General features: G+C 39.5%; 1 protein-coding gene across 1 annotated transcript in view; it reads left to right on the top strand.

The window, feature by feature from the left end:
• LOC131671652 (sphingomyelin phosphodiesterase) overlaps nt 1-15,412 on the top strand; it is a 938,839-nt gene that overhangs the window by 70,482 nt on the left and 852,945 nt on the right. Inside the window, exon 2 of the mRNA XM_058948252.1 lies at nt 15,231-15,333. Coding sequence (XP_058804235.1) covers nt 15,270-15,333 — 64 coding nt within the window. The 5' untranslated portion in view covers nt 15,231-15,269. The remainder of the gene's footprint in view (nt 1-15,230; nt 15,334-15,412) is intronic.

A 15,412-nucleotide genomic window follows, 5' to 3' on the forward strand; every position in this document is an offset into this window, starting at 1 on the left:
TTTATGCGCGGAGTGTGGTAAAGCACTGAGTTATCGGGGTGGCAATATCTTGCAGTGCGAGGCCTGTGATAGATCTTTCCATCAGCACTGTTCCGATATAACCTTAAATCCTGACCTTGCGACCTTTATTTGCCGTACCTGTTCTATTGAATCTATGGTCTTGGCCAACTCTGGTCTATCCGGTGGCGTGTTTTTACCATCCCCTCCTTCCACTCAAACCGACTCTACTTCAGCTGGCACTTTGTCTTTCGTCGAAACCTCAGGCCGAAAGAGACAAGCATCACCATACGAGCTTTTCCCGACGAAGACGTTGAAGTTGGAATCGCGGAGTGATTTCTGTAATACTAACCGATCGGTTATTTTTCCCACTGTTTCTTCCCCCAGTGCGGACCAAATCCTCTTACTTGATAGCATGGCTCCTACCACGGGCGACAAACCGCCAGCATGGTTTTCCGGTTTCATAAATAATGAATACACCGATTTTCGAAACGAGATTAGAGCCACTCAGACTTCCATCCTGACCAAAGTCAATCGTGTCGCCGACAAGGTGAAGAGCCTTAAGTCTGTAGTAGGTCTCAAGGACCGCTCCGAGCTCCTTATTCTAGGCCTTCCGCAGGAGTTCTAGGGTTCGCTGGAAGATGCCACCGGTATGCTCTTCGAGGCGATTGGCTACCCAAACGCTAAGGATCGCATAGCGGCCAGCAGAAAATGGACTGCCACTCGTTCACGTCCCAACCTGACCGAGACTACCCTGCGGGGTCAGACGCATGATACTACATCCGTTTTCATCGTGCGTATGGACTCAACGGTGATGCGTGATATCATTTTGGAGCGCTCTGGGAAGCTCGCCGAGAAGATGGCGAGGGACGTTTTTAAGTGCGGTCTTAGACATCCCGTTTTCATCCACCAGTTGTTGCCCCAGCCGATCCACAATCTTTTTGTGAAGGCACTTGCGCGTAGTCGCGAGCTGGGTTTTACGCACCCTTTCTCTCGGCTATGGTCGTCCACATGCGGAAAAACACGCGGTCCACCCCAATCCCCATAATGTCGGTGAATGACCTTGACTGCTGTACGCCTTTGCCTCCCGGCCAGCCTTCTGTCCCATCTGCTCCGCGCTCTAGAGCCATGTCAGTAGCTACCGCTCCAATCGGCACTCGAAGACACGCGCCGCTCAACCTCAACTTCGCGCCCCAGGCTGTCAAACAGCGACCCACTGCCGTCATTCCAAAAAACTCTGCTCCGCAACTGAACACAATCGACGGTTGTTTTAGCCCGACAGTGTCTGTCTTTCCAGCTCAACTGTCTGAAGCTGTCCCAAATTCATTTCCTCCAGTTTCTGGTCCGTGATACCAGATAATCCAGGACCATACCCCGCCCTCTGCTTCCTTCGTTATCGGCCACATCAATATAAATAAACTAAATTCACCCTGTCACTTTGCTCTTCTCGAAGCACAAGCCCTTTTACACATTTTGACGTCATAGCCATTACTGAAACCTTCCTCTGATCTGATATCTCTAACTCACACCTCTCCCTCCCCGATTTCAATTTTTTCAAGCTTGACCGAATTGGAAAGTAGGGTGGCCGGGTTAGCCTGTACGTCAGATCTTATCTTAAATTTAGTTTTCTAGCTACTTCAGATCCAGTTTTCAATAACACGCCTGAATTCATCCTTGGCGAAATAAAGTCCGACAAGATCAAGTTTTGGTAGCGGTGGTATACAGACGTCCCTCTGCAAGCTCTTCCACACATTTTTTCAACTGCCTGGCAAGTGGCCGTACAGGGGAGGTAAGTCCTCCCCTGTACGGAAATGTTATCATTACCGATGATTTTAACGCAGACCTAAGTTTTAGCTCTCTGCCTGATGCTCGAGATTTGAGATATCTCGTTGACCTGTATAACCTCTACATCGTATCCACTGATCCCACACATCACTGTCTTGATATAAATCCTCCTTCCCACACTACACTTGACCTCTTCATAGTGAAAGACCCCAATGCCATTCAGAACTTTGGAAAATCCGATACTCCCTTTATTGCTGATCATGATTTCATCTCGCTCATCTATCGTTTCACCACGAACAAGCACGTCACCAGAGTCATTAGGTCCCGCGGTTGAAATCGGGTAGACGAAGTGGCCTTAATAAATAAGACCCGCAGCAGTCTTCTCTCGTGTCTGGTCGACAAATCTCCAGCACGACTGAAGCGCTCTTCGGATCCGCCAATCGATGCTGACCTGCATTCCCTTGACAACTCGGTGCACTCTCTTACTGAAGTCCTTATAAAGTATTACGGCGCGGTAGCCTCTCTCAGGTGCATCAAGTTGTCTTCTAGGCGTAAACCTGGTGACTCCGAGCATTCTCGCTCTCATGAAAAGGCGTGACGCTGCCTATAAAATAGCATCTTCCTCCCGCTCGGTCAATGACGTCGCTGGGTATCGAAGACTTCGTAATGACGTCTCAAATGCCCTCGACTCAGAAAAAAATTCTTGCATCTCAAGCAGACTGTCCTCGGCAAGCACTAGTAAGGCCAGATAAAGCGAGTTACGAAACTTGGGAGTCATTAAGCTCGCTCTGCCATCCCCGTTTCGATTTTTTTCCCCAGCCGTACTAAACACCCACTTTGCCAATATAGTTAACTCGTCTCCTCCCATGTCATGTGTCTTTTTTGACGCCCTTTTAGCGAGTCCCCCAAATGTTCCTCACGCCCACTCCCCATTCAAATTTCGTGAGGTTACTAGCCAGGAGTTTATGGATGTACTAAACTCGTCCTCTTCCAGAACATTCGGTCCCGATGGTTTATCTGTCAAGATGCTTAAACTTGTCTCTTCTACTTGTCTCTCGTCTCTCACGCATCTTGTCAACAAATCATTACTGTGCGGCGTTTTTCCGACCTCCTGGAAATGGTCTCTCATCACCCCTCTTGCCAAAGTACTTTCGCCCGCTCTTTTATCGGACATCAGATTGATAGCAAGGTTATCCGAGGTATCAAAGGTGCTTGAAAGGCTCGTTCACTCACAACTTTTGTCCTATCTAGACCGCCGCAACCTGCGTGATCCACGGCAGGCCGGTTTCGAGAGGTTTCACAGCACTCAAACTGTAGTCTTGGGTGTCCTTGATGACATCCGCAGGGCCATTGAGGAGCGTAAAATCACAATCCTCGTTCTGCTGGATTTTTTCAAGGCTTTTGACGTTATCCCCTATGGTCGTCTGATGGTCAAGCTCAGGAACCTATGCCTGTCTGATACTGTTTTGAGATGGTTCTTTAGCTATCTGACTGACAGGTTTCAGGCTGTTGTGGGGGAGGACGACAGGGTATCGGACTGGCTCAGGGCTGCCACTGGAGTGCCGCAGGGTAGTATTCTGGGACAATTGCTATTTGCAATCTATATCTCGGACCTGCCCTCTGTTCTCTCCTTCATCAATTAGATGCTTTATGCCAACGACACGCACGTCTACCTTCACTGTTATCCCGGCAGCTTTGCGGAGGCTTTGGAGAGGGTACAGCTTGATGTGCAAGCTATAGCGGACTGGGCCCTAAGAAACGGTATCTCTCTTAACCTCACCAAGAACAAAGTCATGATACTAGGCAGCGAACAGTACGTTAGGGCTATCAACTTGAACCACATCATGAAGATCACCATTAACGAGGTTCTACTCGATTATGTTACAAGTACTTGCAACCTGGGTGTGATACTTACTCCCACGCTGACGAGGAGGGCATACGGCTCTCTGGCTTCACTCAGCTTCCACAGGAAATCTCTCTCGAATACCCTTAGAAAAGTTCTTGTCGAGCAGCTCATTTTTCCACATTTCGACTACCTCTCAGTGGTCTGTATTCAGCTCGATGGAGAGTGCTCGTCTAAACTTCAAGTTGCCCAAAATGCCTGCGTACACTTTGTAATAGGATGGATCCCATATACCTACTCTATCCCTAAACAGCCACATCACCCACCATAGATTAGCCCTAGGCTGGCTATCCCTTACCCCAAATAGGTATATAGCCCTCACCATTCTGGCCTACTCTGTTGTGTCCAGAAAATCGCCACACTATCTTGCTAAAAACCTGTCTGTCCTGTTTGATATTGTCATTATCCGGCGCTCGGGTCGCCATCCATCGTCGGCGTTTGAATTCAAGGCCCCTCGAACTGCGGCCTGGAACCATTCTTTTGCGATCCTTGCTCAGAGAATACTCAACTCATTAAGCGTGACCCTGTTCTCCACCGATCGGATCTCTGACTTCAAGGATTGATGATGATCTATTTTTAAATTATGAGGCTAGAGCATGGATGGAGAGGGCGACTCACGAAAAATTAATGCCAGTGCCGGCACTGTCCGATTATACTCGCATATCAAACAAGGTCAATCCAGTCACGTTGAATGAAAGCGATGGTGAAAAAATTAAAAAGATACCTGGAAGAAAGGGGATTAGAGCTAAGTGTAGGAAAATCATAGATGATGAAATGCAGGAGAAGAGGAGAAAGGGGGAAGGAAGAAGAAATCGAATGGGAAGGTGAGAAGGTAGAGATGGTTAAAGAGTACAACTACTTGGGATATGTGATAAGCAGAAATAACGGAAATAAAAAGCAGATAAAGAAGGCAGAAGGGAAAATAAATATTTGACTCGGAAGACTATGGGGGCTAGGAGAAAAGCTATTTAACGAAAATTGAGAGCTAAGGATGAACCTGTTCGACGCACTGGCGAAAAGCGTGATTATGTATGGAGCAGAAGTCTTGGGATTGAAGACATATGAAGAAATAGAGAGATTACAACTAAAATACATAGACTGGGTATTGGGATTAGATAGAAACACGCCAAGTTACATAGTACGATGGGACACAGGAAGACAAGAAATGAAAGAAACAGTATTAGAAAAAGTAATGAGGTATGAAAACAGAATAAGAGAAGAAAGAGATGTCTCAATAAAAAAAGAAGCATGGAGAGAAATACAGAAAAGGGAAAGAAATGAAAAAGATAAAAAGGGTAAGAAAGAGGAGAGAGAGGAATGGTTAGAAAAAAGTAAAATATATAGAGAGAGGGAAGTGGGAGACGAAATGAGAGAAGAGTTTTGGGAAGAAATAAGAGAAGAGCTAAAGAAAAAAGAAGAAAAAGAACTAGAAGAAAAGCTAGAAAAGTCAAGATACATAAAGGAGTGGAAAGAACTGAAAGAAGAAATGAAAAAGTATAGATTAAAGGAAATTCAAGTAAAGGGAAGAATAAAAGACCTATAAATAAGGGAAAGGTTTAGGTTAGGTAATGAAATGAGAGGAAGTAGGTATTGGGAAAAAGAAGAAAATAAGAGATGTAGAATGTGTATGAAAGAGGAAGAAAATTGCAAGCACATAGTAGAAAAATGTGGAAAAAGTTATAAGGAAGGGGAAGAATGGGAAAAAATAATAATAGGGAGCAAGATAGCGTGGATGATGAAGCTAAAATGGAAAAGAAGAAGAAACGAAGAGGAGAAAGAAAAAGAAAAACAAGAAGAGGAAATTACAAGACCCTCAGGAAAACAAGTGATGCTAAGGAAAAGAAAGGTAGAAGGAAAAGTGGAAAGGAAGGCAGAACAGACGGAAATAGAAGACAGAGTTACAAGACTCGCCGACAAACCTACATACGCACACATATACACGTACACGCATGCAAACATATACACACACACAAAACACACCTACTAGCAACTACATAAGCGAGAGTAAGCAGGTATTGGATGATGGATCAAAAATGGAAAAGAAGAAGAAGCGAAGAAGAGAAAGAAAAAGGAAAACAAGAAGACAAAATTATAAGACACTAAGGAAAATAAGTGAGGCTGAGGAAATGTAAGGCAGAGGGAGCAATAGGAAAAGAGAAAAAGGTATCAAAGCCCTGATAATGAGAAAAACAGACGAAATGATTAGCAAGAAAGAGAGCAAAAGCAAATGAAAGGCAAAGGTGAAAAGGCAAAAGAAAGTAGCAAAGAAAGAAGTCGAAAAGAAAATAAGCAAGAAAAGGAGAAGAGTGGAAAAGGCAGATCTCGATGAGAGAGAGGAAGAAAAGATTAAGCAACTAAAAAATGGGAAGAAAGGTTGAACAGATAGTCACAGAAGATAGAGACACAAGATTTGCAGACACACCTACATACGCAGACATATATACGAGTACATAAAATATGCACATACTCGCACATACACACATAAAACACGTACATTAGCAACTACACAAACTGGACACGAGACACAAATAGTGAAGTAGGAAATGTAGAGCAAAATTTAACAGTTGAAATAAAATAATATATATTTTTATCCTACTATATTTTACATATTTTATTCTATTTTTCATTTTACATACATATTTTTAGTCTTTTTACTGTTATTGCCATTGTAAACTCGCTGCTCACCGTACATACAACTCACGCATTTCATCTAAATTCATCTTCTTTAAATAGTTAAATGCGTTAATAGTTATTCTTGCATCTCTTCTTTTGTCATTTTTAAATTTTGTTATTGGTTGATTTGTATATTTTCTAAACTGCCAGACGGGGTTCCACCTCATTGGCGCAATAAACGAACTAATCTAATTTAATCTAATCTCTCTCCCGCAACTCGCTCTTTCGTGGTAGCCATGGCGAGCTTAATGAAAATTGAAAACAATTACCGATGTTTGCCACGCTTTCTTCCAGGTATTGTACCTATGAGCGGTATTGTTACGCAGAGCCAATGAAGAAGGAGAGTGGCAGTGGCTTACGAAAAGAAAGAAAACCGATTTGTCTCTCTCTTCTTTTGTACACGAGTACGTAACACGGCGGCTGGATGCTTGCGATTATGTGCAAAATTCTCGGACGTATTTTGTAACGTGCCTCTGTGCGTTTATCCGTACAAAAAAAGACATGCGGTCAGAAATGGTGAAGCGTGAATTCGTATTACAACATTATGTTTAAATAATGATAAAGTAAAGATGATTCGAGAGTTATTGTTGTGTACGCCCGCCCTTCTGTTCTTCTCAAGCGATCACACGTCAAGCCAATTTCGCGATGGAGCCTAACATCATATTATATAGAAGCAAATTTGCCTGCCGAAATCTTCCTCAAAATTAATTAGTGACACGACCCAAAACATATGCCCGTTTCTCACGGTTCAACAATTAACTAATCATTCCCGGACGCGTGAGTATAACTAATTCACGTGTAACAAAAGTTGTACTTCTAAGTAATGCAATGATCAGAATTATTGAAAAAAAATCATTTACTTGCGGGTGTACTGCGAGAGCATAAGATTTTTAAGTTTTAAGAAATAACAGTGAATTTTAAAGTCACGTAATTAAGGGTCGCGTCAAATAAAAAATCAAGTTTCACCATCTTAAAGTACAGACTTCAATCTATAATTAAAAAAAATTGATCCCCGTACGGCATTTTTTACCTCAGATATGAATCTTCGAATTTACGCTCTTTTTCAGTCGGAAATAGGTGTTGCCTTAATCTTCTTGTATGTGTATTCGGAAAATTAGCTAGTTCAAAATTACTAAAATACTTGGCTTTAATCAATGATATCTCGATGGAAAAAAATGTTGTCTTAAATATGAAAAATGGGTTGGGTAAGAGTTAACCTTTTCGGTTATTTTTCCTGTTCATATATAATGAAGCCGTACTTCGCCATCAATTGTTTAAATAGTAGGCAAGTAAGATGCTCTCGGTCAAAGCAGTCAAAGAGGAAGGAGAGAACAAGTGAAGTAAATTTGTTTATTGTAGTTAAATTCAACCTCGAACTTATTAATAACAAAGAACTGAACTCTTAATTTTACTAAACATAACTCAATAAACTGACTTAACAACTAAACGAACGCATATGATTAATAGATTACAAATATTTAAATTATCTTTATCGCAAGAGAGAGGCAAGTTGCCTGGCGTGTGGGCACCTCGACAACTCACCGTCTCTTTAATAGTTTCTACGCGTAACGCGAATAGACCAAAGGTCGCCAGTACATGAGCGTCTTGCTATTTTTCTTCAGAAGATGTACTTTATGCATTGCACTTTATGCTACATCGCCATTGAGAGAGGGCTTAAGAGAGAGAGAAACAAAGACCTTGTTCTTGCCTTTCGACGCAGATCACTAACAGATGCGCTGTTCTTTTTAGGATATTGATTTCAGAGATGGTCCGTGATGTTCCGTTCCTTTGGTGACAATTGGTCCAAGTTGCACGGCTCATGATGGTCTTATTCCTCCAACACGGCCTGCAGCAACTTCTGATGCTTGCTTCTTTCTTTTCTCTCCTGGCTGGCTCTTTGTCCTTTTTGTCGTGACTGACTGACTAACTCTAAGTATGCTAACTGACTATGCTGACTGACTAACGAACTCTTACTGCTTCTTTTGTCGCGGCTGGCTTTCTTGTTGCCGCCCGCTTTTATTTTTTTGCATCCCCACTTAACCTACTTTTTAGCCAGTAAGCGACGCACCTGTTATTGAACACACGTTACACGCCTGTCCAAACCTGCATAGTTCATGCGTGCACTCTTTTTCTCTTGCACGTTCTTGCGGTGCTCTCCTTCTTTGACCTGGCTCGGCCTCACTCGGCAAACTTCAATAACTGAAAGCGTAACGTAGTTTTAGCCCTTAGTTTTTTCTTAGTCCCCAAATAAATATGATGGGCCATTCTAAGTTCGCACAACTGGGGAATCTGTATTAACCCAGTACCACTAAATGTATTTTTGTAAATATGCGTTTATTCTGCGTCCAAATTCCATTGCGATTTCTTCCTGCATTTGTGTTGATACACTTAGTCTCTTTTTTTTCTATTATTAAGTCTTCAAGTAATTTTCTTGTGGCTTTGTGATCCATGCTTTCAGACATATAGTTATTGTTGATTTTTATGTTTTGTTGATTAACGATGGAATTTCTGGTTCCGATAATACTGGATAGATCTGTCTCTGTGTGTAGCTAGGTTTCTGGGTCAGTTGATTGTCACGTTCAATTTTAAAGATAGCAGTTCAATCTTCGGGCTGTGTTGCCGGCAGGGTTTCCTTGTTTAGTTTGTCTGTGTTTGTTTCTCTTTTAGGTTTCCTAGCTAGGTAAAGTAGCAAGTTAGTTAAAGAGTTCCAGAATGCGCCAAGCAGGTGTATGCTAAAGCCATAGAGGAAATAAAGGGCATAACCATGTATAATGTACATGCAGGTATTGTATAGTGTACATGCAGGTAAGTAGGTTAGCGTTTACTACTTCAGTAGGTTCGCATGGGCCTACTACGTCTATGCTGACCATAAAAAAAGGACAGGCGGAGTATCGGTTATGATCATTTTTTGTTTGACATTATGTCTATTTAATTTTCTCAACTGACATGGTAAGCATTTTTGAATGAATTCTTGCAAATTTTCCTTTAAATGTACCCAGTAGTATTTATTCTTGATACGTTTGTATGTTCTATTGCAACCGTTATGACCACCTATCGCTAAACAGTGGGCTTCTTCGATTATTTGTTGGCGATGCTCCATGGGGCGAAAACAATATGTACCTGACATACTATAATATTGACTTCAGGAGGATCCAGTGTATTTTTTATCATTCGTAAAATTTCAAAGAATTCAATAAGTTCAATTTTTTTACTTTGGGCTATACTGATGGTTTTAATTTTATTTTCAGTTAAATTCATTACTAATTGCTTAAGTGCCAGATATATATGATTTCTAATGTTTTCCGTAGTCTCTCTATTTTCATGATAGATTGGGATAATAAAATGCATCTTGTTTCCTATATTGATTACAATGGGAACGGTTAATTGTAATTTGTTCATTTGTGGTAGTTTATCATGTTTAAATAAGCTGAGTGTATCTTTATCCAGGGAGTTACCAAAGGTGTCAGTGATGTATCAGAAATTGTCTCGCCTCATAAATAGTGCATCCTGACAACAGATAATGTTTTCATTAGGTAACGTAACGAGTTCGGTTGGGGAGTTGACTGAGTCTTCAAGCATCACGTCTTTTAAAAAGGTCATATCCTGTTTTGGTTGTGTATCCTGTTTATTTTGAGAGTTTTTATCATGCGTACTATTCTGTACGCCAATTTTTTGTACTTTTGGTGAAGTACGTGTCTTCAGTTACTGTAGGACAATTAGTATGCATATCTGGTTCTGTCACTGGCGTGTCCAATTCCTCAGGAGACGGATTATTTCTGTGACGCGGCAGGAGGGATTTGATGGCTTCCAGGTATTTTACACTTAGTTGTCGGCCTCTCGCGCGTCGCGTGGTCATGGCGTTGCGTATTTCCTGGCCTTTCAGTGTCATCGTGTAGTTGAGCTGTCAATACCAGTGTTTCAACAGGATCTTGCCTAGTTACTTGCAAATGCTTCTTGAGCTCTTCGATTTCCTGTATAGGATTTCGAGAGAGTGCGTCTACATTGACATTCGACGCGCCTTTTTTATATCTGACTTCGAAATTAAAATTTTTTAACAATAGTCGCTGATGAGTTACTTGTGAATTTGGATCGCTTATCAAGTATAGATGTACCAATAGTCTATGGTCAGTAATGATGATAAATTTTCGGCCGTACAGATATGGTCTGAATTGTGAAATACTTCATACTATTGCTAATAGTTCGTGTCGAATAGTAGGGTAATTACTTTCAGCAGGTGTGAGGGTACGTGAGATGTATGATACAGCGTATTCTCGCTCTTCGTCATCAAATTGAGAAAGCGACCCTGCAATTTCGATTTTGGATGTATCAATGGTCAGAAAAAATGTCCTGTCGAAATCCGGGTGTCCGAGCACCGTAGGTTCGCATAATTTATCACAGAGTGTCTCGAGAGCTCTTTGCTACTCTTCCGCCCAAACGAACGGCTGGCGTTTCTTTAATAGAATAGTAAGTAATTTAGCGATTTTAGCCAAATTTTCTATGAATTGTCTATAGTATCCCGCCAGGCCGAGCCATTGTTTAACATTCTTTGGCGTGCGCGGGACCGAGAATTCTTTTACTGCGCGCAGTTTGTCGTTGCACGGGCGAAGTCCGTCTTTCGAGATTACATGTCCGAGGTATTCGATTTCCGGGCGTAGAATTTTGCATTTCTTTGGATGAAGGACCAGATTAGTTTCGCGAAGGCGTTTCATTAATTCGATGATGCTCTCGCAGTGTTCGTCGAATGTTTTAAAGTATACGCAAATATCATCGAAAAATGCTACTACATTTTTTAAGTCTGATACTAGTATATTTATTAGTGACAGAAAAACTGGTGGGCTAGTTTTTAGTTCAAAGGGTAAGCAACAACACTGATATAGGTCTGACTTACATTGGAATGCAGTTTTATACCTGTGTTCCTTTTTTATGCTTATTTGATGATATGATCAATACATATCGAATGATGAGAATAGCTGCGCACCGGCCATCCGTTCAAATAAGTCGACTGGTAGAGGGACTGAGAAATTATAATCCGATATAAATTTATTTAGCGCGCGATAATCAAATACGACTGACGAACTGTTTCATTACACCAAGTTTAATATGTAGTAGTGGAAGTAGTATTTTTGAATGGTCGATCAAAGTTTGCTGTTCCACATTGTGACTTCTTGGATTAAATATCTCTCTTGTTGACTATTGTTTCTTTTTGTAATGGTTCTTCCGGTCACGGCTGTCCCATAAGCACATAGAGCAGGGAAACTTGCTATACCCTGATTGCTGCATCAAAATGATTGATATTATTTTTAAGTCGCCGCAAAGTTGCCATTCGTGTTCAGTATATTTGATTTTCTGTAGAACATATTTGATATTTTCATAGTTTTCTTTCAGTGATAATAAGTGAGCAATGGGAATACTAGCGTATTTATTTCCATTGTGTAGCAGTACCACCTTGAGGCTATGTTTTGATGAGTCTAAAAATAGCCTCCATTCTTTCGGCTTATAAACATTTATTTTTAATTTGTTCATCAAACCGCAGACATCCATACAGTATACTAATGAACTATCGTCATTATTTTTAAAATACTTTCTGTAAATAGAAAATAATTTCTGTAAATAGAAGATATAGTTTCAGGAACCGTCATCCCTCGATTCTTTAATTCCCGAGCAAGAAATTCCGTCGAATCTTTTGGAAGCCCCATTTTTCTAACGAGATCATTTAACGAATTCTGCGTTGATAATATATACTGCTCCTGACTTGTTGGTACGGACTGTTCCAGACTTGATGGCGTGGATTGCTCCTAACTTGATGGTGTAGATACCTCTTCACTGCCGCGGGTTGCAATTTCTGTTTCAGTCTCACCCTCTTCTCCTCTCATATTTTGACTATTTCTGCCAGCGGGTTCCTCTTCTACTGAGACGTATTCAACCTCGTTATCATTAGTCGAAGAAGTCATATCCATTTTTTCATCAGCAATTACTTCTGAGTGTATGCTCTTATTACTGAAGAAACAGTTGCATATTGTATTTTAGATTTATTTTTTACATTGTTATCTAACACCAACGTTTTGCAAAAGTAACAGTTTTCTGCTGTTTCTGGTATCAGTCATTTAGTTGGGACCGTGTATTTCAAAACTTCGTTATTTTTCGTAGCGTCCCAACGATTCAACATTTTACAAGAGGCATGGCAGATACTATAAGGAGCATGTGTTTCTAGCTCAGTGAAATTTTCTACTTTGAAACACCTGCTGTATATATCTATCAAATTATCACTCATTTGTGTACATAAGTGACCTACTTCAAAATTTCCACAGACGTAACAAAAAACGTTTTTGTCTTTGGTACAGATATGTAACGGCCTATTTCTTCTTCTTGTAACTCTATACTCCCCAGCGGCCAAGTTGCCTACCGATAGAAAGCTACGGTCGCTGGATGACGACGACTGCAGACTCGCTTTCCCACCCTGACCAGCCGGCGATACTGGGTCTCCTAATCGCTGCATCGTAAGTGATTCCTTTTTCGTTGTACCTGCCATAATTATCAAATGTCTTCTTGTATGAGGATACTCTGTATCAGCCAAGTTGTCAACCGACAGAGAGCTATGATTACTGGAACAAAATATGGTATGCTTGAATATTCAATATTTACAACATTTTCTCGTGATTCGTGCATTTTACGTTTTTCACTAAGAAAGGATGGATCTTGAACCAAATTTGACATCCGCATGCCTGCGTCATATATACAACGTGTACATGTGTGTATGTGTGTGTGTATGTGTGTGTGTGTATAAGTCTCTGTCAGATGGAAAATTCGAGTTCTAAACTTGATAAATAGCATAAAAAAGAAATTAAAGATGATGGCTAAAATCTAATTGCAGATTCGTATTCTACAGGTCAAAATACACGAGAAAAATGTATTTCCAATACAAGATTATTCCGTAAACTTAGTAAATATCGATAAATTGTCAAAAATGCCAATTTCATAGTTTTACTGATCAATGCTTACAATTTTGTATTCAGCGAGCGAAAACAATAGGAATATATGTGCCGCGTGCCTGGGTCTGAAACTTTGCTTTTTTTGTGTGCCGGTGTAATTAGTCGGGCCTTGTGGCGGAAGCACTTCGAGTGTACGGCTGAGACCCCCCGAAATTCCCCGACACAACTGAATAATAAATATATTCCGCAAAATAACAAAGTAAAATACTTAGACATCCACCTTGATAGGAAACTGACATGGAATGAAGACATATTTATAAAATGTAAACAACTAGGACTGCAACTGAGGAAAATATTCTGGCTCATTGGAGGAAAATCGGAGCTATCGATAGAAAATAAATTATTGTTATAAAAGCGATAACCAAACTTATATAGACATATAGCATCCAATTATGGGGCGTTGCTTAAAAACTCAAACATTGAAATCTTGGAAAGATTTCAATCAAAAGTATTACGAAATATAATGCGATCACCATTATTCGTTCCCAATCAAATAATAAGAAACAACTTGCATATTCCAACAGTAAAAGAAGAAGTCAAAAAATTATTCGCAAACTACAATACAAGGCTTTAAAACCATCCCAACAAACTTATCAACAAACTATAGAAAACAGCTATCACCAACACAAGACTTAATAAACACAAACTTATAAATCAATAATAAAGAAAAGTAAAATTAAATATAATGGACCAAGTATAATATAAATCAAAGTCAGATTACTCAGTGGAGTACTCGGCCGCTATACATATAATTGTTCGATGTATTAACTAATTTACTTATTGTCTAAACATTAATGACAGATTGTACAGTTTCTTGGGAAGTAATAAAAAAAAATATTTGTGATCAGTACTCTTACTTTAGAAACATAAAAGTGTAACAGGTTACTTCTGAGCAATTCAGATACGAAATGGCTTCAACATCTTTCGAAAAGTTCAATATTTTTTTCTCAAAATTCAAGAAAATATCAATAAAGCTTTTTGATTAGAAATTTTATATAGAATATAGTAGTTTTTTATTTATTTACAAATTTTGAATTTTATTACTCGACCGTCGTCATATATTGCAGACGCCATCTTGAATTTTCACATTTTTACTTCAGATTTCTAATCAACGAGGTAAAAATATGATTAGAACGGTTCGGTACAATTCGTAGCGTGATTGCGCTCCTCAAAAAATTCAAAAATAGGAAGTGTATAAATTTGTCAAATTTGTTATCCTTTGCGCAATATTTTCTGAAATCAGTAGTATAAAAAAAATTTTTTAGTTCAACGGTGTTGTTTTATCTAGTTGCAGATATAATATATACCCTGTCTATGTGATTATTTTGGCTGTTGCTTTATTTATTATATCATCAGACGATATAGAACTGATAAAAGATGGATTAAAAGCACTTCCATCATGATTATAAAAATTCAAACTAAAATCCGTAGTAAAATTGAGAAATGTCGAAAAAGACTTTCGCACTACATTAGAACTGTAAACATCTTTTACATGTCTTATTCTATTATTGTCTTACCCGCAGTCAGGGTTAGTCAACATATGATACATGAATTGATGTCTAAAAACAAGTAGCGTAAACAAAATGCGGGAAACGCCTGTTCTTTAAAATAATGAACAAAACGCGTAACTCAAACCTAATTCTTTGTTTCTATGATAAAAAAATTGCAAAACAGAAAAGATTACATATCCATATACGATAAGGCCCTTGTTCTATATAATACGCATGGAGGATCGCATAGTATTCACTATGCAATTTATCCCTTTTTTTAAATCAACATTAAATCGATCAAAATAATTCTTAGATATAGTTTAATATGTAGATATTTGAATTTTATTATGTATTGTTTTTATAATATAAATAATTCATCGTGGATTTTTTCAGATTTACAGGCATCACGACGAAATACACAATCCACAAAATATGTGTCTTACAAATTTCATATCAGTAATGATTATAATTATATTGTTACAGGAGCCTATTTTTGGTGAGTATTTATATTTATTCTACTAAAAAAAAATATGAGGACTTTATTTCCTATGTAACGTCGGGCCGTTTATTATTAA

The sequence above is a fragment of the Phymastichus coffea genome, unplaced genomic scaffold (assembly GCF_024137745.1).
Source record: "Phymastichus coffea isolate CEN01 unplaced genomic scaffold, Cenicafe_Pcof_1.1 PCOF00010, whole genome shotgun sequence".
Classification (NCBI taxonomy): domain Eukaryota; kingdom Metazoa; phylum Arthropoda; class Insecta; order Hymenoptera; family Eulophidae; genus Phymastichus; species Phymastichus coffea.